Source organism: Mandrillus leucophaeus, unplaced genomic scaffold, assembly GCF_000951045.1.
Source record: "Mandrillus leucophaeus isolate KB7577 unplaced genomic scaffold, Mleu.le_1.0 Scaffold1079, whole genome shotgun sequence".
Taxonomy (NCBI): domain Eukaryota; kingdom Metazoa; phylum Chordata; class Mammalia; order Primates; family Cercopithecidae; genus Mandrillus; species Mandrillus leucophaeus.
This window is the reverse complement of record NW_012098976.1, coordinates 335,518-362,917: the sequence shown is the minus strand read 5'-3', so window position 1 is coordinate 362,917 and position 27,400 is coordinate 335,518. Positions and strand designations below refer to the sequence as shown.

Below are 27,400 nucleotides of genomic sequence, written 5' to 3'. Positions count from 1 at the left end.
TCACTCAGTGGAGATGAAAATGTGAACTCCATACCCTGCCTTCTCTGACATCACATGGAAGGGAGGTTGGCCTGGTGAGAGTAGAAGTCTTCTCTCTTTTGCAAGCTTGAATGAAGTTTGTTTTTTTGTTTGTTATTTTTAGTATTGTATGTTTGTTTGTTGTTTTTCTGTGGTGTTTGGCTGGAGTAGAGCAGTTATTATCTAAAAGATTTCTGTCTTGTCTATCTGCTCCTTTCCAGATTCTTTGGGTAGAAAGAACAGGCTTTTGTTGGGGTTTTTTAAATCTGCATCTGTTGGGGTTTTTGAGTTGCCAGTTTCTTCATCTCGAAATCTGGGATATATGCAGAAAAAAAAAAAAAAAAAAAACTCAGAGAACTCACCTCTGCATTGTTCTTTGGGTTCCAAGATCCCACACCTGTCTGCCTCTTCTGTCCACCTTTCAGAGTCGTCTTATAATGTCCAGGGTTTTTATTTGTACTTAGCAGAGGAAAAGGTAAAAGTATGTTTCCTCCATCTTCCCAGAAGCTAAATCCGAGTAAACATCTTTAATTTATTGCAGACTGTTTTCAAGTTATACTCTGTCACTTCACATCTATTCTAAGGATCTTAAAATAGGATGCTTTTATTTCTTATTCCTTACCTTTGAGCTACTGTCATACATCTTACTTTCCCATGTTATTCACTCCACATTACATTGTTACTATTTTCGATTTAGCATGACATTGTATTTGAAGACAACTAAATAATAAGATGAAAGTTGTATATATTCATCCATGTAGTTACCATTTCTGGTGCTCCTCAGCCTATGTACAGATCCACATTTCCATCTGGTATTATTTCCTCCTGTCCAAAGGGATTCCTTTAATATTTCTTATAGTGCAGTTGTCTCTGTGTGCTGTTTTTCTCTCTGGTATTGTCTGTGAACTCTAGCTGCATTATTCTGCCTGGACTCCTAGCTCTGTCTTCTCAACTTGAAGTTCTTGGGACTCTGCCTGTTATCTTCCTCACTATACTGTGGCTTAAAATCTCTCTCAAGGCAGTTAACCAGAGCAGTCATAAGGCTCACCTCATTTATGTTCTCACTCTCAGGAATCACTTTCCCTTGTGTTCTGCTCTCCAGTCTCTTGCAATCTGTTGTTTCATCTATTTTGTCCTTTTTTAGATTGTTTCATGAGGGAGGGTAAATTTGATCCCTCCCTTTTGTTATTTCATCTTGGTCAGAAGTGGACATCTTATATTTACTTTCAACAGTGCAGAGTGGGATGACTTGCTGTTTCTTGTTTATAGACAAAAGTTTTCACATAAAATTTCTCCCAAATGCTCCAGAAAAGCTGCTAAGCATTCACAAAACTTCATTGAAAACTACATATTCTTCATTCTAACTAATTAACTTTATAGTTATCATATTAAATATCAGATAAAGAGAATTTTTAAAGATAATCTGAAAGAACAAAGACTAAATGGAATGCTTTTCTGTATAGATAGGGTTGACCCTACGCTTAAATATATTATAAATTACTTTAGATAACTCATAGTTTGAAGGTTTTGCTTAATTGTGGTTTTCTCCAAGTCTTAAAGATTTATTAAAATGAAATATCATATTTTATGACTATATTTCATCTTCTTATCATATCTACACTCTCTTCCCCTGAAAAGTTGAATGATTTGATGTTTCACTTGGGAATGGCTTATCAACAGTTTATCTGTTACATTGATTTTGAACCAATAGTAATAGTGCTTATTTCTTTCTGATTTAGTCATAATACACAGGAAGAGGTCTCTCTCATTCCACAAAAGAAACGTCAGCATAAATGGAATCTATGCTTGTTTGAAACAGAATTTTGCTCTGATGCCCTAACTGGAGTGAATGGTGTGATATTGGCTCACTTCAGCCTTGTCCTCTTGTGCTCAAGTGATGCTCCCACCTTAGCCTCCCATGTAGCTTGGACTAAAGGTATGTGCCATGACACCTGGCTAATTTTGTTTGTTTGTTTGTTTGTTTGTTTTTTGTAGAGATGGAGTTTCACCATGGTGCCCAGCCTGGTCTCGAACTAAAGTGCTGGGATTACAGGCATAGATGATTGCACCCAGCCAGAAACAGAATTTTAACATAGGTCTTATATCACCACCTCCCAAAAAGTAGGATATAAATAACTTCCCACTAATTTATAAAGATGTAAAGAGTAAAAAGATATTTTAACCAAACTGATTAAATATAAATGGATGGTCTAATTCTATATAATAGACAAAGTTAAAAAGTAGCAAAGATCAATTACATTTGAGAATATTAAGTTACAATACTCATAACCATTTAGTCATTTAAAGGTTATCAAGTATCTCATTTTCTGACATATACAGTTATATACAGTGTTTACATATTCTTTCTAATGGGATAAACATGATCTTCAGAGGAAATCCTGAAGAGGGAAAGTTGTATTATGAGAACAACTTGTAAAGAGAAGTAGAGAATGGTTAAAATTATACTGTAGGGTGTCATGACTCTCTCATTCTGTATTGATCACTTTTGTTTTCTTTTTTTATATTTTTTGTTCATCAAGTTCTATCTCAGACCTTCAATTACAGATAATTTTATCTATCTATATAAAATATATATACACATTATACCTACAATATATAAATATATATCAATGTAATATATATAATATACATTATATATAATATAAATGTAATATATATTCAGTGCTAACTAAATATAGAATATAGTAGGTGTCTTAAGTTAGTGTCCTCACTTAACTCAGTTTCATTCTTGAGGACATTGACAAGGTCACAAATATGACCTTGGCACTATTTTATGATATTCCATAAACTTTTGGGCCCATTTATTTTACTATATTACATTATTTATTTTCAGGTTTGCTATCTTCTCCCTCTTGTCTCTTCCCCTTCCCTCTGCTAAAGGTGACAGAACTTTACAGTATGTGGAAGGGTAAAGGCTGACTGCTTTGATCTTTCATTATATGCTTTGACACTAATTGGAGAGGAAGCTTTAGCTTCACTCAAAATCTTACCTCTCTTCTGCTATCTAACGCCTTCCTGGGTCTTTATCATATGCCCAATATCAGAGCAGTTTTGGGTCAGGGAAACAATATGTATTGGAAGAAAGCAATAATAAACAGAAAACCATCATAACTATTTTCTTCTCATTCTTTCCAAACCAATAGATGATGGAAATGAAGGTAGGTTGATCATTTTCTCCAGAGTGAAACCAAAGGAAGTATCTCCACATAGCATAGAACAAAAGGCCAAGGAAGCTACTACTTTGAAAGTCTTAAGAGAAAGAAATTTTCGATCAGCACCAATAATTCAACAGCCCTCTGACTTCCCACAGTGATAGTCATGAGAGAAGGAGTGGAAGGGCTCTTCAATGACTTACAGTTCAAAAGGCCATCATAAACCTCTCTAAAGAAACTTTAGCAATGTAGTTATTAGGCAACCTTTAACTTCTTCCATGTTTCCTCTGGAAGCTGCAAAATAGAGTTTTCTTTATCTCATCTGAATTCCAGGTGTCTGTTAAAAATTTGGAGAGATAATAATGTGCTTAGCATTTTGACCTTTACCGAGAACACTGAACCTGCTTTAACTAAAATAGAGGGAAGCTTAAAATAATGGATTTTGCTCCAGTGTTGTATGTGAAAGCAAATGGATTATTTCAAAAATACTGAAATGTATTTGGACAGGTAATGTTCTTCCTTTTTTTAAAGCTGAAAAGTACCATTTAATAGTCATTATAGTTAAGGTTTTGTGATTAGACATAGACTTAAACTCTTACTCTGTAATGACCCATGTAGCCTTGGGAAATTACTTACATGCTACTTATCTTTAAAGTGAATAGTAATATCTAGTAATATCTTCTTTTAGGATTGTGATGAAGATTAATCATCAAATTAGTAGAATTTTTAATGCAGGGTCTAAGACATTAAGTAAATGATCAATACATGTACTCAAGAGAAATGTGAAGGCATAAAAGCATATCCCTGCGTTTACTTTAAAAAATGTTTACTAAGAAACTGCTTTATGCAAGCTCTGCTCAGAGCTGAGGATATAACTGAAACATGAAATAGAATACATATTTTGTTACCTCATGGAGTTTACAGCTAATAAGAAAAACAGGCTGCATATAAATTCATGTATGTATAGAAATGTATATGTGTGTATGTATGTGTATATATGTGTGTGTGTGTGTGTGTGTGTGTGTATATATATATATAAAACAGAGTGCTGAGAGAACATAGAATATAGCAGTTGTCTAAACTTAGTGGGCAAATGGCATTAGGCCAGCCCACAAAAGAAGGGATATTAAAGCTGAAATATGAAGGGTAAGTAGGAATTCTTAAGGCAAAGGGGTGGGGGAAACGGGCACTCCAGCCAAGAGAGTCTAAGGAAGGAATCAGATTAGTGCTCTCAGAAAACCGACATGGGCAGCATATGGAAAGTGGTACCCTGTTAAACTGGTAAGACGGAGATGGGACAGATTGTGCAAGACCTAGTGGCCATTTTCAGGATTTTGTGTTTTGTCCAAAGAGCTGTTGGAAACTGTTGAAAGATTCTAAGCAGGAGAGTAAAGGACCTCCTATTTCAAAAAATGTCAGTTTCTTTGATGGGATTGACTTGAAGGCATATTTGAATAGTTGGTGACAAGGAGATAATAGTGATAATAGAGATGGGCATATGATCCAAATAGGGTCAACCCGTACGGGAGAGGGAAGGTAGAGCTTTTTAATCTGTGTTCATAAACTCATAAACTCTGTGAATGCTCTTAGCATATGCCTTCCAGGAGCAGTACTTTTTCATAAAGAATGAGAATTTGCCTAAGAGGAAAGCAGAGTGAAGCAAATAGAGGATTGAGCCCTAGTGATGTTGTTTGAACCCCTGGATCCAATTGTGTCTGAAAAGATATTCCTTGGACTTCTCATTTCTGAGAGTTAATATGGTCTCTCTATGCCTAAAGTAATTTGAGTTGGGCTCATGTCACTAAAAGAATACTGAAATAATTTCCTTTCATGCTGTAACAAGTTACTACAGACTTCATTGCTTAAAATCACCTACATTTAAGGTCTCAGAGTTCTGGAGTTCAGATGTCCAAAATGACTCTTAAGGGGCTAGAATCAAGGAGTCAGCAAGACTGATTGCTTCTGAAGTCTCCAGGAGAGAATTTGTTCCTTGCCTCTTTTAGCTGTTAAAGACCCCTTTGGCGTGAGCTTGAAGTGACATTGCTGCAACCTTTGCTTCCGTGGTTATATCACCTTTTCCTTTACAGTAGTCAAACCTCCCTCTACCTTCCTCTTATAAAGACACATGTGATTATATTTGTAACCCACTTAAATAACTTCAAGATAATCATTCTATTTTAAGATCCATAACATCTGCTAAGTCCTTTTTATCACATAAGATAATGTTCATAGGTTCTGAAGATTTTAATGCAGTCATCCTCATGGGGCCATCATTCAGTCTTTTGTAAGCACTAAACTGCCCGGCAATAAGCTCTGTGTGCAGGCAAGGTTAGACATGTGGAAAGTGGAATGATATTATATGACATTGTAAAAAATTATAACGGGTTAATAAAGAAGTTGGGGAAGCAGCAATGGAGAAGTGCAGAGACATACCCATTCCCCATGTTGAACAGGTTAAATAGATGCTACACAAATTGTTGTTAACTCTTCTATACCCTAGTTACTGTATATCTCTGACGTGAATGGGACCACAGCAGGAAATTCTGATAGGAGGAGGTGAGAGGCAGTAGTGACAGAAGAAATAATATTTTATAAATTCTTAAGGTTTGATTAGAAAACTGAGCACAATATAAAATACCTCTCAGAAGAGATGTAAGTGTAAAAAAGTAAAATGAATCCAAAAGTATTTTGTTGAAAGTCTAAAGTAAATAAAATTTGATAGTACAATACTTATTATACTATAATTACCCAATTACTGTATAAACTATAATTAAGTGTTCCCCTTATTTATTGAATATGTTATCATTAGTAAATGCAAAACAAATCCCACTATTCATAGAATGCTTTTTAAAGTTAGCTCTTTATCTTTGTCTCCCAAACCTATTATTAAATATCTGGTTTTAAGCTATTCAATTATGAATTTTCCTACAAGGGAACACAGCTTCAGAAGAAAAAATGAATTGTTAGGATCACGTGTTCTTGAATATATTTTTGACTATAGAACAGGGGGGGAATAATATGGGGTGTGACAGAGTAGAGTTTCCCAAGGATTTTCCACAGGCACCTGTCTCAGAATGATCTGCCTTGTATTAAAAATGCAGAATCCCAGGTTTCCCATCACATTGTCTGTGTTAGTTTCATAGAAATACTGTAACAAACTGCCATGAACTAGGCTTCTTAAAACAACAGAAATTTATTCTCTCACAGTTCTAGACGTCAGAAGTCCAAAATCCAAGTGTTCACAGGCTAGTTTCTTCTTGGGGCCTCCGATGGAGAATGTTCTATGGCCCTCCCGTAGCTTCTGGCAGTTGCCAGCAATCCTTGGTGTTCTGGGCTCGCTGCTATATCACTCCAATAGTCGCTTCTGCTGTCACACAGCTGTCTTTCCTCTGAGTAGGTGTATATCTTCACATGGTGTTCTCATTTGTGTGTATCCATCTGTGTGTCTCTTCTCTTCTTCTTATAGGTACACTAGTCATTTGATGAAGGACCTACCCTGCTCCAGTATAAGCTCATCTTAACTTTCCTTTTAACTACATGTGCAAATACCCTATTTCCAAATATAGTCACATTCATAGATACCAGGGGTCAAGACTTGAGCATCTTTTGGAGGGGATACAATACAACTCACAATAGTGTCTAAATAAGAATCTCTGGAGAACTGAAGCCTAGCTTTTGCATTTTTAATGATTATAAGTTTTACTTTAAAATTTTGCAACCATTGATGAAGAGGCAAGTCAAGTTAAAATATCACCCACCGTTTGTAATAAAAACTGGAGTCTGCAGTAATCCCGGCTTTTATTGTTGAGAGATCATTCTCTCAGAATTTCTAGATTACAAAATAGAAGGGATATCATTTCTGTACCTAATTGGCAAGAGCAACTGCTTATTATCCTTTTGATAAGAACATAGAGAACATTTTGTAGCATTGTTAGTAATTAGTGTGCTGTTTCAAATACAATAACAAAATCTTACTTGAATGCTTTTTTTTTTTTTTTTTTTTTTACAAAGAACAGTGTATTGATGTATTAGTCTAGTAATTTTGAAAGGAAAAATCTTAGAAGTATAATTAAGATTTTCTATTTTCTGATTACTCAGAAGAATAGTGATTTCACTATATTCAAAGTTACACACTTTATGTTTCATACCAAGCTATGGTTTAATGAAATGTGTCAGAGAGTTCATTAATTTCCCAGGCTACCACGCCCAAAGAATGGTTCCTCTGCCTTGGTAGGCTGCATTTTGTTTGTAAACGCACATTTACTCAAGATAGCATGGGATGGGTTAGGAGTGCACAAATTAAAGGTGAAAGTATGGGAGCAGGAGAAAGTAAGAAAATCTGCCTTACCTTAGTAATATTTTCTTAAAATAAGGCAAATCTTAATTTGTAATCAAAATTCATTTTCTGTAATACATAACATATTAGAAATGACGACAATATAAAGTCTGTTTATTTTATAGAAATCCAACATTTCTTATGATGTTATAGTAAGTAAAATGCTTGCTTCTGTATTTTGCTGTTTTTATCCCAGTTATGGGAGAAAAACAAATAAAACAATATATTAAGCAAACACTGTTTTATTCTTCACTGTGTGAGGTGCCTTCTATTCCCTACTTATTAACGCTTTGACCTGCTTCAACTCTGGACATGCAGTGACTCATTATAAAATTGGATGATGTTGTCATCCAGGGAGTTTAGTTATTAGAAATTAACTATAGCTCTAAAATTACCTTTTTCTAGATTCATGTAAAATGGGGTGGATTTTTCTACTGTCAGATTTCAGAAACATAAAAACCACAAATAAATATAAAAATGTGTATCCTTTTTAGCTTATTGGTGCCAAAAATATATATTCCCCATCACCAAATATTTTTGCCCTGAGCCATTAATTTAAACTTGATATTTTTTTGAATTTTAGAAAGTCTCTTGCTTATCATAAAGCCAATTGTAAAATGTTTTAATTTAGAAGAGAAAAAGAAAAATAAATACATTTAAAGGAATTCTCAAACATATACTTTTTATCTGCTTATGATTTTGAGATCGTTTCTAAATTCTTCAATGTCTAGCCTCCTGTTAATAACATAATAACGAATCTTATTCCTTCCATATCTCCCAATGGTTGATCTCGCAAATTTTTAATTAATCACTTTAATAAAGTAAATTTTTCTTCTGCGTAAAAAGAAAGCTCTTGATATTTATCTTTCCATTTTTATGTTCAAGAAGGCACTTTTTGTAAAGTAAAATTAAATATTGTATCTTCACATTATATAATATATGTATATGTGAATGTCTAATATATAAGCTATTTTTAATAGAAACAAAATTTTTAGTAGTAGTAATAATAGCTAACACATGTATAGCTCTCTCTTGCTCTTTCTTTCTTTGTTTCTTTCTTTCTCTCTCTTTCTTTCTCCTTCCTTCCTTCCTTCCTTTTCTTCCTTTTCTTCCTTCCCTCCCTCTCTCCCTCCCTCTCTTCTTTCCTCCCTCCCTCCCTCCCTCCCTCCCTTCCTTCACTTCCTTCCTTCTTTCCCTCCTTTCTTCCTCTCTCTTTCTTTTCTCTCTTTCTTTCTTTCCTCACTTTGCTGCCCAGGCTGAAGTGCAATGGTGTGATCTTGGCTCACCACAACCTCCACCTCCTGGATTCAAGTGATTCTCCTGCCTCAGCCTCCCGAGTAGGTGGGATTACAGGTGTGCATCACCACACCTGGCTAATTTTTGTATTTTTAGTAGAGATGGGGTTTCACCATATTGGCCAGGCTGGTCTCGAACTCCTGACCTCAGGTGATCTGCCCACCTCTGCCTCCCAAAGTGCTGGGATTACAGGCATGAGCCACCACGCCCAGCCAACATTTTCTTCATTTTGAGAGGAATCACGGTGAAATTAAGGGCCTAGACTTCGAAGTCAGACAGGCATTGGGTTGAAGTCCTTAATAGGATTTTAGTAGCGCCAAAACTGGAAATATTATTTAACTGTCTTAATAAATGTATACTCATCTGCAAATGCAGATGATTATACTTTACAGGGTGGTTGTAATAACTAAATTAAACAATATACCTAGGTTGAGAGATAGAGTCTGGCACCTTTTAGCTGATTTGTTAGCTGATTAGCTAAAGTCAATAAGGAGAGATGGATTGTTTAATAAATTATTTTGGATCCACATCGCAATCAGGAATTTTTTAAAAACGCTATGACAAAACGTCAAGATGTGTTAAAAATTTCAATATTGTTTTTAAAGTACTAGATGAAAAGAATTATCTAAAAATACAAGATCAAACAATTAAAAAGGAAAAGAACAATCTAACCACTTAACTATATAAAAATATGGTTTGATAAACATTGGATTATCAAAAGACAAATTATTCAGATTACCAGTAAGAGAGGAACTTATTCCCAACACATTTAAGGAACAAAATTTAATAAATTTAATTTGTAAATAGTTCTTTCAAATTTAGGAGAAAAAGAACAACTCCCAAATTAAAAATGAACAAAGTTCACATATAAAGCAATTTACAAGATAAAAAAAGATGAATTAATCATGTAAATATAAAATACTTCTTTTCTTCCTTTAGATCACTGAAATTTAAAACCATAGATAATATCAAAGAGTAGTGGAAAATATTACTATCACACAGTGTTTGCAACAAGGTTAACTGATTTAGTATTTTTGGAAGATGACAGAGAAATTAGTGAGAAAATTTTTATGTAGCCTCATTTACAGAGAAATTCTACATCTAAGGTTTTAGCCACAGGAAATAATTGTACAGTACAAAATGTTTCATAAACTAGATATACATCATGGCAGCAGTGATAATATAAAAATGGAAAATAATTTAAAATACAATTAATATGGTACTGGTTCAGAATACTTCTATAAATAGCTTTAAAACGGAATGAGGAAGGCCAGGCATGGTGGCTTACGCCTGTAATCCCAGCACTTTGGGAGGCCGAGGTGGGTGGACCAGCTGAGGTCAGGAGTTCGAGACCAGCCTAACCAACATGAAGAAACTAAAATACAAAATTATCCAGGTGTGGTGTTGCATGCCTGTAATCTCAGTTACTCAGGAGGCTGAGGCAGGAGAATCGCTTGAACCCGGGAGGCAAAGGTTGTGGTGGGCCAAGATCGTGCCATTGCACTCCAGCCTGGGCAACAAGAGTGAGACTCCATCTCAAAAAAAAAAAAAAAAAGAATAAGGAAGAGCTCTATCTATTGAATTTGAGATGCTTATACTAATGCTTATACTATATTAAGTATAAGACATAGATGACTGAATGGTATTTAAATAGAAATGGTATGATCCCATTTATATATGAAAATATATATTTCACTATCCTTATCTATATATATGAAAAATATATTCACCAAGAATTATATATAATGTAGTTTTAAAAATATTTTTATATATTTTTGATTGGTTTTATTTTGAACAATGAAAAAGGTACTATTATAATTGGAAAAATAAAAATATTTTTATTTTGAAAATCAATAATGAATTTAATTTCATGTTGAGTTTAACAGTATCTGTACAAATATTTTAAAGACTTGAGACTTGAGATATATAAGCTCAAATATAACTCGGATTCTGAAGGGCTGGTGTAATATTTATCTCTACACTGTTTATATTTCAGTATTAAAAATTTATGCTTAAATATTTTAAGAAACTTCAAATGCTTTTATAAATCTACTCTAAAACTTCTTCCACCTAACACTGCAATTTGGTTACTATCATAACCACATAAATGACAGAGGTCCAAAATATTCTAGCTTTTCATGTCCCAGAGTTTCCCTCAATCTCAATCTCTTCAAATCAGCTTTGAAATGTTTGACTTAAAAGAGTAAGATTGCTCTAGCCACTGTTAGCCTTTATAGATGAGTTAACCTTTTTTTATATTGTCATTACTGTTTTAAATCATGCTGAACTCCAAAAAACACCATTACAAATGAAGGACTGCCTTTTCATTACGTTCATAAGCCAACTCTTAGATTTAGATCAGAGTATTTCACGGTAACTGTGTGTAAATGTAAGTGGGCATGTAAGGGTGTGTATGCATGGATATGTTTACTAGGTGTGTGTATATGCATGTGTGTTGTATATGGAACTGCATACAGACATCCACTCTGTATATGCATATATGTTTAGGTGTTGTAGTGAACATATGTGTATGCTCATGTACATCTTGTGTGTGTATGATATACCAAGATGGAATATCCAAAAAGGAAACATTTACAGTGCATTTAAAATGAAGCAAGCATTTAGACATTCCCATTTACAAATAGTACTGGGGATCGTAAACATCAGCAGCATCTCTGAGGTCAAGTTTACAGGGTAATTATATTTCTGAAAATGGAGGCATATGGAATTTTTATGGATCCAGTGTGCTGTGAGTCTGAAGTCCAAATTTTGATAAATGAATTCCATGCAAAATATATTTATTCTAATATGTTAAAAATGAAAAATGATATGCTTGATACTATAGCACCATAAAACTATGTTTCTCCTAACTGCTTCATTTTTTTCCCCAAACTGCAAAGTCAATTCTTGTGCACAGAACAAAAAAAAATATGTCTATGGTCTGAAAAGTAGTTAACCTCAATCCAAGAAGCATAACATTGAAAGTTTAAACGCATTTTATATTTTAGTTATTATCATTATTATTATTATTCACTCCCTTTTGGTCATTTGAAATGTTCAGAAGTTTTAAAGAGGTGTAAAATAACATTATATAATTTACTGAAATATCCCTTTTTCTCATCTTGTTTCCCTACATTTATTTTTTGCATTTTCTTCTTCCCATTTGCTTTTCAAGTATAGAAAGATATATGAAATATGAATTTTTGTAGGATTTGTAAACTGATTAAGTGCATCAAAGAGGAAGAATGTTTTTTTCTGATTCTTTTATATATTTCTTTACATTATTTTGAATTCATAGTTAAATTTTTGAAAGATAGTGGTACTAATTTTTTTAAGGATGTCGAAGGAAACAAGAGTATAACCCTGATTTAGGGAAACATTCATCAATTGGTATTGAAGAAGATTCTATCTTATTGCCATGAATCATCTACTTTGGGGCATATACACACACATATTGTGATGTGGGATAAGCTTAAGAATTAGGGAAAAAGCAAAGCAAATTTTCTTTTAGAAATCAGTAATGTGTAAAACCAAGGAAATAACATAGGCCAAATGAAATAACGAATATCATTCAATATAACATGCATATTTTGATACACAATTAGATTTTATATTTCGTGATTCTATGTGGAACAGAAGAATGAGTAAGAACTTAAGTTCACTCTTAGCAGGAATCTCATATTGGGATAGATCTCCTTCATTTAGAAATATTTTTAAGGAATGAAAAGAGCTAAAATATAAGAGAATTAATCATAAATTATATTTTATGAAGATTAGTAGACTGAGCTGTCTTAAATTATTTCTGGAACAAGATGGGATCTTAATAAATCAATTAATTCACTGAAAACTCAATAAACAAATTATGTTGGCCTCTTAAGAGTTTATAACTTTTAAAAAAGTCTTCTATTTATTCACACACACACACACACACACACACACAAACTCAATCATTATTCATGTATACCCTTATGATTGTTTTAATGGAGAGATCAAAGAAGTAAGAAAATACTCTGAGAGCAGAATTTTCTAAGGTTCTGCCTTTTAGAACGGATTGATTTTGTGCCCACAACAAGAATATTCATTTGCAAACAGATCATTTGAGTTCGGAGTCTTTTTATTCAGTATTTACCATAATAAATCTGATGATTGTACTCATAATAGTGGCACTCATAGGATGTAAGAAAGAGTAGTATTCAGTAGAAAAACAGGGAAGAATTAAGTATAAATCATTGGAATATCAGTGCATTAGATAGGAATGGCATAGTCATGTGCCTACAAAAGCATTATTTGCTTCAGAGTAAATGAGAAATTATTAAATGAATCAATAAGTAGCAAAACAGATGAAAAAATGATAAATACATGTCTACATAAATGCATTAATAAAGTAAACTTTCTTTCTGAACAACAAAACATCTTGAACAATGTACTTCTTGAATAGTAGTTTTTACACATGTTAGAAAAATACAACTTCATTTTTCTTACCACCTCTAAATGGCAAAACTCTGTTATTCTGTTATGAAACTCACTGAAACCAAACAACAAACAGAGAATTCAATAGGGTGGATCTCCACACATTGACTGGATCCTTGAAATTACCTGGGATGCCAATGATTTAAATACCCAGGTTCCATTTAGACATACTGAATTCAAATCTCCACAGGAGCGTTCTTAAGATTAGGTAAGACATCTTGCAAATAAATATGCCATATGTTGTAGAAAGTCACTTATTCTGATTATTTTATATCATATTGGCAATTGTAATAACTACCTTCCTTTTTAAGGGTGGGGATAACAAAGCAACAATTCTGACCTGATGTTATTTTTAATTTTTTGGTCCAAAGAAGAATGGGAAAAAAATTAAGTTTCTATGTTTTAAATGTCTGAGTAATGTACTTACTACAGTTTTCAGCTTTTCTATTGTCCCGGATTACTATTCTTTGGTTGATTGTGCTGAAGAGTGTTGTCCAGTTAATGGTATGATAATAACACAAGTTGCTGTTGTCAGTAATATAGATGTTTCCTGCGCTGATTTCCTTCAGGGACTGGAACTGTAGAGAGGTGATGCCCTGTTGCTTGAGGATAAGCAAGGAGAGGCCACTAAGGAGGGGGAAGGGAGAAAAAGGAACCATGAGACACATTCTGGAGTAAAATAAGGCTGTCACATTTTATTTTCAAAAGAATGTTAAGGGAGTATAAATAGAGACTGAATCAGTAACTCTGTGTTTTGAATGATATTTGTTTTTACATGCTATATACAGTTTTTAAAGTAATAATTTGACCTCCCAAAGTAAAATTTCCATTGCTTACAGTTATGCATATTGGCAGTGTATCTCTATTTCTGTGTATATATTTACCACTGAAATATCTGCTATCTTCCCACCCCAAGCCCCCAAGCCTTAACTTTACATTGTTCAATGATGAAATCCTGTATTAACACTAAAGAAGTGTTTATAAAACAATCGTTCATCTACACAAAGTAAGACATTAATTCCTTTTTATGTAATAGATTTAGACATATAGACATACCTTCAGAGTATGTCTAAATAATTTCAGAAAATGATTATAGGTATTTAGCTTTACTTTAATACCTCAGACACCAGAACTGTAATAATTGAGGCATGCGTAAGTAAGGTTAGGAGACGGTAAAAAGTAAAGAATAAAACTAAACTAAAATTAGAAAAAGAAAACAAACTCAGATGCCTTGGGTATCTGGGGAAAAGGTCTCTAAAAGTTAAATAACAACTACCCTGTTTAGAATTGCTCACATCATGCACTCCATGCTTGGAAAATACTAATATTACTTTGAGTGACAGACGATTGAAAAATCAAGGAAACTACTTTTATTTTAATATAATCCACATTATTGTAATTATTTACTTTTTTACTTATTTTCTTTTTTTACTTATTTACTTTTCCATTCTCTAAAGCATAAACATGCTTCCCATATTTCAATCAGTTAATGAATATTATTTTACATTTTGGAGATCAATGCTTTCCACTTTTATTTTTAGTTTTAAATATTCTTTGCTGTTAATATTTAGATTTATTTTCCATGGTTGTCAGAATGTGTGTGTGTGTGTTTGTGTGTGTGTATGCTCAATGATAAAGACCAAGATGCAGCTCTTTCTCTCACATTTTGTCCCCAACATAACTATCTTGAGTTGTTGATTACAATGTTAGCACAATGTCTCGATTGGCTTATAATATTTATTCAATGGATAGTAAAAGTTGTTTACATATAGCACTTTAATAGATTGTATCTCTTGACTATCCTTTCTTATTAAGCTCCTTTTTCCTTTACATTTTTAAAACCTCTTATAAATATAACTTTTAAATTTTAATAGTGAAATTCAATGTACTTTTTATAAAACATTATTATAAAATCAATGATGATATTAATTTTGGAGATATTTTGAACTTAAGTAAACAAATTTTAAAAATTCTTATGTAAATTGACTTTTAATTGCTCATAAATAAGAACGTCATACAGATGACATTGAAGAAACCTGTTATTTACTCTTATAATGTGAATTTAAATTATTGACATTATAATTTTATCAATGTCCTTCTAAACCTAAATTTTCTTGTCCATTTATTAACCAGCAGAACATGTAGAATGGCGGACCTGTTCCTAAAACATCAGCCCTGTGATGTGTAGTTCAAATTATAGCACCAGAGACAAGAACAGAATCTCCTGGCACAACAGCATTTGTATCCTATACACCCGAGCCATTACCAAGTCACACAACTCTTATCTTTTAATTATGATAACATCTGATAAAAAAGAAAGTTTCATTAATTGTTCATATCTTGCACCCCATACTAGCAAAATACTAATATTACTTTGAGTGACAGACAATTGAAAAAATCAAACTATGTATTCTGTAATACTTCATACCATCATCGGAGGTATTTTCAATGAGCTTATCTTTGGAAATAAGGATGGAAGCATGATTTCCCCAGAATCAGTAAATCAATAAGAGTGATGGTTTTGACTTAATGCCCAGACGATTCTCCTCTTGAAATCTGTGAGACCTGCAACTTTAAACATATCCACTTACCTATAGAGTACTCTTCCACCAATGGTCACTAGGTTAGAAAAAACACTGAAATCAGTCATGTTTGGCGGCCATGACTGTATGTTCAGGAAACCTACAAGTGAAGAGTAGTAAAAATAAATCAGAATATCATTGTCTTAGTATTAGTGCTGATTTTTCTTGAAATATGGTGAAAACATGTTGAAACGTGGGAAGTGAGAAAGGGGTAGTGAACATTTCTATTTTTGAAGCACTCTATTACGTATGTATTCCTCCAAGATTGAGTCTCTTACCCAGTAAAACTGTATATGTTGAAAGGTTTCAATGACTCAATTTGATTTATTCTTATAAATGCAAGAATGTAGTCTAACTAGATAAAGAGAAAAATATAGTTTCAATTTCTCTGAAATCTTTTACCTCTTCATCTGTATACTTACGATATCAGTGTCACCCTTATATTCTAAGACATTTATATACATATCTAACCTTTCTCATTAGATTTTGCATTATTTTACGGTAAGTCCATGTCTGATTCATATCTATGGGCCCCATATTACCTACTAAGACAATGTTGAACACATTACAGGCTTAAAATATACGTGCTAAATAAATGCTACATGTTATCCATGTTCAAGAGTACTTCTTTTGAAGAAGTAAACAGAAAAACATGGGTTCAAAGATCAGTTGACACTTGCAAGAGTTGTAATGTCAGACTTTCAAAGATACTCATTTTGTAATTCCATGGGCTTTCAAAATTTGCATAAAAGCTAATACCATCTTTAAAAATAATACGAGTTTTTACAAACTAAAATCTGCTTTGAAAATTAGTTGCTGATTCCAATCTTATGTAACTTTTTCTGTTTTGTTTTCTTTTTTGTTGTTATTTTGTGATGGAGTCTCACTCTACTGCCAGGGTGGAGTGCAGCGGCGTGATCTTGGCTCACTGCAATCTCTACCTCCTGGCTTCAAGCAATTCTCCTGCCTCAGCCTCCTGAGTGGCTGGGATTACAGGCACACACCACCACACCCAGCTAATTTTTGTATTTTTAGTAGAGACAGGGTTTCACCATGTTGGCCAGGATGGTCTCAATCTCCTGATCTCGTGATCCACCCACCTTGACTTCTCAAAGTGCTGGGATTACAGGCGTGAGCCACTGTGCCCAGCCAATCTTATGGAATTTTTTTTTTAATTACGTTGTTCATAGCACAACAGTTGCAGTTTAAAAAATTACCTGTTATCTCTCTGACTGTCCGAAAGACATTCAGTTTCTCTGGGTCTATGGCTTCAATTGCATTGTAAGGGTCCCTAGAAAATCAAGAAGAAACGTAGCCAAATTTAAATTTTAATAAAGGAGTGAAAATATGAGAAATGTGACAGTAGTTATTTTATTCAAATTTAATTTTAATTAGCAATAGGGGCGTTATCAATGCATGTCTAAATTAATCTGTGCTAGATGTGGAGGAGGAATAATAGGTGTTTTGTGGACATTTTTGACGTCACAGAATACGAGATTTTCATCAAAGCCTATTCTAGATCTATAAGATTATTCAGATTGAACTATTCTGATGAAATTCTCAAAGATAGCAAGTTCATATATGAACCACTTTGCATTGCTTTGTTTTAAAAGTTTATTATTGATTTGGAAGAATATATATATTCTAGAAATAAATTATATTATACTGAGAACAACTGGTATTTCTGCTCCTCAAAGAAGTATACATTGCTAATAGTACCTGGAATTCATAAGAAGGATAGAAACAAGCACAGATAAAATCGACATTTTTTTCTTCTGTAGCTCTACATTTATCTACTCGTGAATTTTCATAATATTTATGACATTGTCCAAAAGTATCTCTTCATACAGATTACTTAGAACCATCTTGTTCCTATCTAGCTTATTCATATTCACGTTTATAACACAGGAACTATTCGCTTCCATGTATATGAATTCAAGCAAGACTTCCAGTTTTCTTTTTTATTTTTAAGAAATCCACAGTAAGTTTTAAAATTTTATTACATTAAAAGACATTTCGTGCTATCCTAGGTAGACACCTCATATTAACATATATCATTTACAGAGAGATCAAATTTTATCCATTGGCTGCTTCTTCAAGATGGGTCAAAACTTCTAAGAACAGTGATCTTAGGCTCTTTTAGAAGTATGTATCTACCTGTAGCAGTCAAACAAATTTTATTCTTACTGTAGATATCTCTTCTTTTACCGGTCTTTGAGAACATTCCTTTTCGGTATGGTGAATAACCACTAGTGATCCACTCTAAGTAGCCTTAATAGGGCTATCAATCAACATGCTCCATAATCGCCTGACAAACAGATAGGCATATGGCTTATGTCCTGGGGATTTGTGTCTGAATCCATTGGCATTTATTCATGCCAGCATTCAAGTCTTGAAAACAGTATCAGTTCCAGCAACTTGATCTCTGGAACCACCTTGTACTGGCTTTCTGAACTTGGTTCATCAGCATATTCTTCTCTACTGCAAACCATTCCACATCTTTAAAAAAAATTTGCTTGATTAAATCACTGTTTCAAACTAAGAAGTGCAATCAATACAATGTACTGCTAGTTTAACATGGGGTACTTTATACTAGGCTCAAATACTGGATATTGCTGAGGTTGGAGAAACACTAAAAATGTGTTTCCCTATAATTCACACATAAACTATTGATTAAAATTTTCTCAATGTCATATTAATATCTCACAAAAGCTTAGTCTCAATTAAACGTTCTAGCAAACTTTCTCTATTTACAAGCAAAGATATATGGAACAAATAACTATGCTTTTGATGAATATGAAGCCAAATATGAAGTGTATCATGTAGGAAAACTCTTGCCTTCACTTTTTAATGTGCAAAGAATTTTGTATACAGAGGAAATATCAGCTCTGCAGTACAAGAATGAGCTTTCAACATTTGTTCTTTGATGAAAAGCAGTGTATAGAACAGCTCAGGTCATATAATCAAATATTCTGGCTTTATTGAGAAGGACTCAAAATTCAGGGCAAGCACACAATAACGGGGTCAGTCCAAACCTTTACTGAGAACACTTCTATGTTACCGGGAATGAAATGAATTCCGGAATGTTAACATGAAGCCCAATGGACCACAGATATTTTATACAGTTAATTTTAGAGATTCAGGACTCTTGTAAAATAAGTTGACAGAATTCCACTCACTGACTTCAAAGTATGTCTTGGGAGTTGCATCCTGTAGCCACTCGAAATACATAGTACTTTAAAACAATTAACTTTCCTAACTAAATTCAGAGCCATGCAAAAGAACGTTATGTCTATCCTGTCATTGTGTTTGGTGATCCAAAATAAAGCTCAGGAGAAAGACAGAGAAACATATTTTCATTTCCACTGAAATCACTTTGTTTTATCATCAAGCTTATTATTTCTTTTCCATTGTCTATCACCACTGCAGTCTACCATGTAAACCCTTTCTTGCCAGTGTCTCATTGTGACACAGCATGAACATGCTTATTTGGTGAGTATTTTGTTACTCTAAGCACATGCCCATCAACAGTGTAAAACATAACAAAACATGAAGGAAAAGTTTTCCTAATGATAACCCTAAGCACTACACTTTCCTGCAGTTCCTATTCTAAATAAGAAAATGAGTACCTACTACTATTTCTGGCAATGGTACTATTGTACTGTAAACTAAACTTGCCAATTAACTTTCTTGAGCCCAATTATATATTAAAATTTTAATTGATAAATTGCCAGTAAATATCTTTTATGGAGCAACTTATTTTTAAAAAGCATAACAACCTCATTAAATTGTTAGTTTTGCATTTTATTAGTTAAAAACATCTCAGCTATTTTAATTAAACCATACGATCTTATTAAGAGCTAGTTAGTAAAATACTGCGGGTAATGGAAATTAAGTGAGGTAAAACATTTCTTTAATTGATTGCAAGTTTTCTGCTTATAATACTCTGTATTGTTCACCTTTAAAATATCTCTGTGCTTACACACACAAACATACACACACACAAATTACATTCATGACCATACTTGTATCTACACATATATAACATGTCTAAGTCTACTGAATTAACTCTATAGCCATACTTCCCTCAGATGAAAGAGAAAGGCTTCAGAATATATGTTTCATGCTGGCATGACAGTGAGAATAAAGAATACATCATAATTCATTTATATGTTTGTCCTGGAAAATACCTTATAAATTATGCTTGAGACCCAATTATAATTATAATTTTAAATATTCCAGGTATAAGTGCTATCATCAAGGACAAATAATCATCTAAACTAAGAACCATGACTCATCATAAGGAAAATTTTGCCTTTATTTGGTTTCCAAAAGTCTATATAAGACTATAATCAAGTCTATAAAATTAATATTTGTTGCACAACATGCTGTGCTATAAACGAGACATAGGCACTGCGATTTTTCTTTTGCACTGTCTTCTTCTCCTCTTGTTTTGTTTTTTATCAATTTTCATTTCTCTGCACTGTCTTCTTCTGCTCTTGTTTTGTTTTTTATTGATTTTCATTTCTCTCTGTTCTCATCCTTCTCTCTCTCTCTCTCACTATCTTTCCCTCTTTCCCCACACTTCCAACCTTCTATTTGATACCATTTGTTAAGGTTTTACAATATGCCAGGCACTGCGCTGAGCAATTCAAAACAACTTTTGTTTTTAATCACCACAATAATCATACGAAATAGGTATTTATTATTAATCCATTTCTCAAGTTTTTTATTGGAGGAAACCTAGTGTTTGATGTGAGAGAAAGCCACCCAACTCAACGCAAACCCTCCATGGTGGAGATACAAATCACATTCCAATCTGCTCTGGATCCAATTGTCCAAGAAGAAATTCCAACTCTCATTTTCTAAGTTTATGCTTGAGACAAACTTGGTTTACTTCTCTACTTCTAATCCATGTAAGTTGATTTTCCATAAGTAATTTTTCACCTGGATGAATGAGCAATATTTTTCTCCTTAGAAGTCAGGGTTAGTCTAACGTAGTATTCTTCCAATAAACTTGGAAATGCACGCTCCTTATTGCCTGATGCATTTTTATTCATTGGACTACCTGTTTCCATTTTTTATTACATTTATTTATTAAACATTCCTCCACTCTGGGCCAGAGGTGAATATATATATATGGCTACATATTATATATGTATATATAGTCATTTTATAACTAGTAGAGATCTAGAGTTTTAATAATTATGTTCTATGATGAACCAAGACTAAAATAATCTGAACCTCACTAAATAAAATATTTTTGAAACCTTCCTACCCATGTTTTATCTTTAAGAATTTTAGCCTTAGCAGGTCACTTTTGGTGGTCTGCAATCTTTCTACTGTCACAGAATTCTTGCAGTATTTCTCACTGGGGGCAGCATTACCCCACTAACAGGAAGTTGGCACATCTGTAGAGCTGCTTCAGTTGTAACAGAGACTGGTGGATCCTGTAGTTTACAGGGGTTATCACAAGGTTGTTAATTGTCTCTTAAATCAAAGGATTGCATCATGTTTTATACAACCTTAAAATGTCCTACTAGACATTTAGGACCTCATATGTGCAAACTTCATGCTTGGTTATACTCTGGCCAGGTATAATTCCCTAGTCGTGTTGCTCCAGTTTCACTTGATCTTAGCCAAAAAGTCGAGAAGCAATTTACTCCAATTTCAATGAGAGTCATTTCCCTCTTTCTTTTGTCATATAACAATGTGTCTGGCTAGTGGTTTTCTCTTCCAGTGGTCAGTTGTTCCTCTGCTTTTTATTTTCTGGTACTTCTTACACAAAAATGTCTTCTAATCTCATTTTTCATAAATTCAAACTTTTATATAATTGGAAACTGGGCATTCCCCTAACAATACTTATTTTATTGTACCTTACTTTTTTTCTATTTTTTTAAAATGACAACTAAAGAATTATAATAATTAAATATATATATATATATTTAGGTTACATTATCCATAAATTTTATTTCAGAATTGAAAAGTGGCAATTTTTTAATATATAAAAGCGGAATGTTGGGCCCAATAAGGATAAAAACCACTTGTCTAATGCAGTTCATGTGAATATGATTTCAAATCATTCCTCACAGTGAAAGGCTTGAGGCTAATTCATTTATTATTTCCAGGTAAAAGCAGGCAATGTGAGTCAAAGTGGCTCTATCTTCTTATTTCTCAGATGACATTATCAGCATAATGTAATCTTACATTCATGTGATATTTGGTTTTAAACATAGTCAAATTGTGGGTATATTGCTTTATTAAATGTCATAAATGCATTAAATTATGAAGAAGCACCTAAATATTGTACCAGGTCTCCTACGCAATGGGGCAAGGAGGGTAAGACAGCAATGTAAATGGATTCAGAAGGCCAGTGCGGACTATGGTAAAGTTGATTAAGTGTGTCCCATCTCAAAATGACTAGTGCTACTGATATGCTTTGCCTGTGTCCTCATCAAAATATCACATTGAATTGTAGCTCCTACAATTCCCACATGTTGTGGGAGGGACCCAGTGGGATGTAACTGAATCATGGGGGTGGGTCTTTCCCATGCTGTTCTCATGACAGTGAATAAGTCTCATGAGATCTGATGGTTTTCTACAGGGGAGCTCCCCTACGCAAACTGTCTCTTGCCTGCCACCATGTATGACATGCATTTCTCCTCCTTTGCCTTCCATCATGATTGTGAGGCCTCCCCAGCCATGTGGGACTGTGAGTCCACCGAACCTCTTTTTTCTTTGTAAATTACCCAGTCTCGGGTGTGTCTTTATTAACAGCGTGATAACTGATTAATATGGCTACCCAGTTCCAACAAATTGTTGCCATGTAGGAATATGGGCTGAGAATTACCAAGTCTATACATTTTAAAATGTAAGTAAAAAAACAAAAAAACAAAAAAACAAAAAACATTTCTTAAGACAGATACAACAATTATGGGGTGGCAGCTACACACATACTATTATGCTATCTAACATGGGACCGTATTAAAAGCTACCTATTAAAATAAACAAATATTTAACAATAATGCAAATAATTGATTTGAATGAAAAGAAACACTTTGTTCTATTGTTCTTGCCATTCCCATTTGGACATATTTATTCATATTATGTTAAATTAGTTTGCTTTTAGAAATGATCTGATATATGTTCAGAGTAAGATTTTGAATTGAAACGTATGAGAGATATACTTTATCTGTAGCCTGCAGCGCTAATATTTAGGGATTAAGTAGTAATATAGACAAACAGATAACATACAATGTTAACATACTGGCATTCAAAGAATGCAAACACGTTTGTTTTCCAGTTAAAACCAGCAGGGGATTCTGTAATGAAGGAGCCCAGATAAATCACGTTACAATTTTTATTACCAAAATGAAACTCATTTAGCAGCATCTCTCACAGTGGTGCTAACTTCCCAACTTAAGGGAAAAAAGACAAAAATAATACATCAGGACAAAGAATTTCTGGAAGAAGCTCAGGGGAATTTCAACTTACTGATTAGTTTTAATGTGAGACATTTTAAAGGATATTAATTCATGTTTTCTCACGAATCAGTTAGAAGTTTGAATGAATTTTCCTCTAAACATATCTAAAAATAAGTCAAGCTTGCTGAAAACTGTGGATTTGAAGAGAATATCCTAAAACATAATTTAGTTTAAATACAAATTTATAATTTCAACCTTAAATAGTCACCAAACTAAAATTTGAGCACATTCCAAAACTGGTATTTTGGAATGTCATTATACTTTCATTATACTATAATGTCATTATACTATATTATACTGCCATTACTGTTGAAATCAGGCCCTTGCTTTTGTTTTGAGGAGCATTAATGAAAGGTGAAACTCTTCAGGTTCCAGAAGAATCAAATAAACAAAGCTAAAGAATCTCTTCAGTTTCCTCTACACTTTGTAAAATAGCTTGCACAAAAATGTAATACTGACCCGTGAATACCAGTGACTAGAAAGATCAAATTCCCATTGATCTTGGTACAGTTTATGAATTTGTCAATGTTACTGGAATCCACAGTCTGAGCTGACATCAATGATCCTGTGCCAATGCCATCACAAGCTGTAGAAACAAGACTCAGAGTTAGGGGACTGAGAAACTTATTTTTGGCCAATAAATCATTGCATCTTCATTGTAAAATAGCAGAGTATTTTTAATTGCAACATATAAAAATATATTACAAATTTTGTTTTCTAAAAAGTAAAATAATTATTCATTCATTCAACATTCACTACTGGTTCTTCTTTAAAAACTTGTCCCTGCATTAAAATCGAATGACCATGACTCATCATAGAAATTACATTTTATATCAAGACCCAGTATACACACACAACACATACATAAGTTTAACAGAAATTTTATCAATCAATACTCCTCCTAGCAACATAAAATTATCTATTTTCTACTTTATTTGAAAATATCATTTTTAATGATTTTGAAATGCTGGTAACTTTAGTAAAATAATTTCATGGCTTACATACTAATGCTCTACAACCTGCAATTTTAAAAACAGTGGTCTAATGGAGAATATATGTAAATAAAGAGTCTAATGATGTGAATTATAACCAAAATCAAGGGCCATTCAAATATTTATGCTTAAATTGAACATGCTTTCTGAAGCTTCTAATTTAAACAAACAAACAAAACAACTTTTGTAGGGGGGGGGCGTGGGGTGGTGTATAGAGAAATAGAGAGAGAGGATAAGGAAAAAACAGAGAGAAAGAGAGAAAAGACCATCTAAAGTAAGTCTGGAGTTTGTCCTTTTCTAAGGCACTCCCTGATACCTTGAAAACTTTAACAACATTCCTGAGATTTAGACTATATTTTCATCTGGCTTAATTTAGGTTTCATTCTGGTGAGGATTTAGACTACACACAGCTGGAAGAGATTCCTTCCTCCACTAGAATTCTATGGCATGAATTATCTGATATATTTATTTTAAACTTATGTTAAAGTTCCCTGTCATTTCATAGATCTCATCTTTCCAAATATATTTTTAAGATCTGGAGAGTAACTTTCAGGTCCCTATGCATCACTTTTTATGCTTAGCAGATAAATTTGTATACAGTGCCAAGCAACTAATATGTGTTGTGATGCCAACATAACCATGTGAACTCTTGTTTTTTAACAAAGCTTTTAAGATTTCCTATTGACAGAATAACATGTAACTGAGTTCCTATCAGTGTTACGCCTGAATTTTTTTCTGGACCATTTTAGTAGATATAATTCAAACTCAATAATATACAGTGTTAAAAGTTCATATTTTGAGTGACTGTCCAAAATTATGGAAAGTATGTGTGGGCAGGTTTTGGTTGTGAGAGTGGGTTTATATTAAAAAGTTGGTACACTTAAAATTGAATTAAACACCTTGTTATATAGGCCCAGTTCTAACTAAATAATCTGAGCTACCACTCACCTTTTGGGCAAATGTCAGTGCAAGGTTTACACATTTTAATCCCATTTTCTTCTACTTCCATCTTGGAACTAGGGCAGGCACGCACACAAGAACTGGAATCTACCACAAAGTTATCTGTTTTTTTGTTTTGTTTTGTTTAAAAAAAAAAAAAAAAGGTAAAATAAGCATTAATGTTAACATTCAGCAAACAAGTTCAAAACAAGATATTTTATGGTTTGGAAATGATTAGCTTTATTGATAGTGTTTATGCATCTTCCCCTTAAACAACTCTTTGTTTAAATATCTCAACCTGAAATCGTATTTCCAGTCAAATGCAATGTGTGTTAACAGCAACTAGTACTTGCTTGGTTACTGCTCCACATCCTGAATTGCCCCCAAGATAGACTAGATTTCTTTTATATGCTTACGAAACTACATGACATTTAGCTTGCGTGTTTCAATAGTTCCACTTCATTTCATGACATGATGCAACTTTAAAGACTAAAAATACTTCAAGTTCATGAAGCACAAATGAAGCTTAAGTTGAACTGCCTTGGATTAAGAGAGTACACTTCACATCAAGGAGAAAATGCTTAAAATGTGTTCTATTTTTCAATGGCGTGCCACAAAAACTTTCTCATATTTTCACATGAAGAAAAAATAAAATTGGAAAGGGTAGCACTTTGGAAAAGGTACATCAAATAGACAAGGAGCATTTTGTTACTCAATACTTGGATTAAATGTCTAGGAGTCCAGTGACCTGGGATATGCCAGAACATCCCCTCCAAAATAAAGGACAAATTGTTGCATCTAAAGGCTCTCACAATAAATGGAAACACAATCAATACCTGCTAGGCCACTCTGGTTTTAAAAGTAGCATCCTTCCATGCCTGGGAATATTGCTCTGGCACAATACGCAATGTTGTGGAATGCTTACAGCGTTGAGGGGTGCGCAAAGCAGAAAAGGCATATGATGTAGATCTAGGCTGTGGTACAAGCAGTTTTGCTACTTGGGCCATAAAACACAAGAGGCTCAATATTGGAAGCATCTACAGTGGGAAAATATGCCATGTAGTTTTATGGCAAATTTCATCAGAAAATCACAGCAGAGACTTCTAGGTTTTTAGAGCTAAGCTATGCCACCTGTAGCATAGGATAGTACACCATTTAATAAACAGCTTTTGACGTGCTTCTGGGTCCTGGTAGAGGTGGGTCTTGGGTCAGACCTTGTAGCCAGAATTGCCTATTATGAATAGGGTTTTGCTATAATGTTACAATGTCATCATATTGGGCAGGTCCAATAGCAATCCATTGTAAAATTAAAGTAGGATATAAGCAGGGGCAGAAGCACAAGTAAACTGCATAAGCAAATGGTTAAGACCTCCCAACGCCATCCACCACTGAGCTGGTCCCTCTCAGTCAGGTCATACCTATGGTTTGTGGGGGCTGAGAGAAGGCACTTAAGAAAAACTAACAGAGTAAGACACGAACTAGACTAGGTATGTGGATACTAGCTGAAAATGGATGGCAGCTTCTCTGTCTGCGGTCTCACCTATGAGTGGACTTGAAACACAGAGACAAGAGAAAATCTTACCAACAGGCATAATTTTAGGTAGCAAAACTGATTACTCATTTTGTATGAAAAGAGAAGTTGCTTGACCTTAGAATATATATGAACTCATGAGCTTATCCTGAGAGAAGAAATACTGGAAAACTTGAGAAGAAAGAGAATCTGGGGCAAAGGGATATGTGAGAATCCATGGGAGTGGGTACAAAGTATGGAAAAATTTGTATTCCAAGTCAACATCCACATGAAAGCCTCCACCACAACAAAGAGGCACTTCATTGGCATGATATCAAAGTCCGATCCTGCTTTCTTCCCTTCTCCAAAAAGTGTTGATTTTGAGACTGCTCCTTATCATAACCTAATTTCTATCTCAGGGGAACCCAACCTGCAACAGGTGCATACACGATATTAAATAGCCATTCTTTGTTCCAGGTCTGGTGATATGGTTTGGATCTGTGTCCCCAGCCAAATCTCATGTAAAATTATAACCCCAGTATTGGAGGTGGGACCTGGAGGGAGGTGAGTGAATCATGGGGGCAGCTTCTCATGGTTTAA

The 27,400-nt window shown here is 33.8% G+C and overlaps 1 protein-coding gene across 1 annotated transcript in view; it reads right to left on the bottom strand.

The window, feature by feature from the left end:
• ERBB4 (erb-b2 receptor tyrosine kinase 4) overlaps positions 1-27,400 on the bottom strand; it is a gene marked incomplete at its 5' end in the record, with an annotated part of 620,722 nt that overhangs the window by 351,900 nt on the left and 241,422 nt on the right. Inside the window, 5 exons of the mRNA XM_011986142.1 lie at positions 13,721-13,920; positions 15,885-15,975; positions 17,093-17,166; positions 23,819-23,945; positions 25,300-25,413. Coding sequence (XP_011841532.1) covers positions 13,721-13,920; positions 15,885-15,975; positions 17,093-17,166; positions 23,819-23,945; positions 25,300-25,413 — 606 coding nt within the window. The remainder of the gene's footprint in view (positions 1-13,720; positions 13,921-15,884; positions 15,976-17,092; positions 17,167-23,818; positions 23,946-25,299; positions 25,414-27,400) is intronic.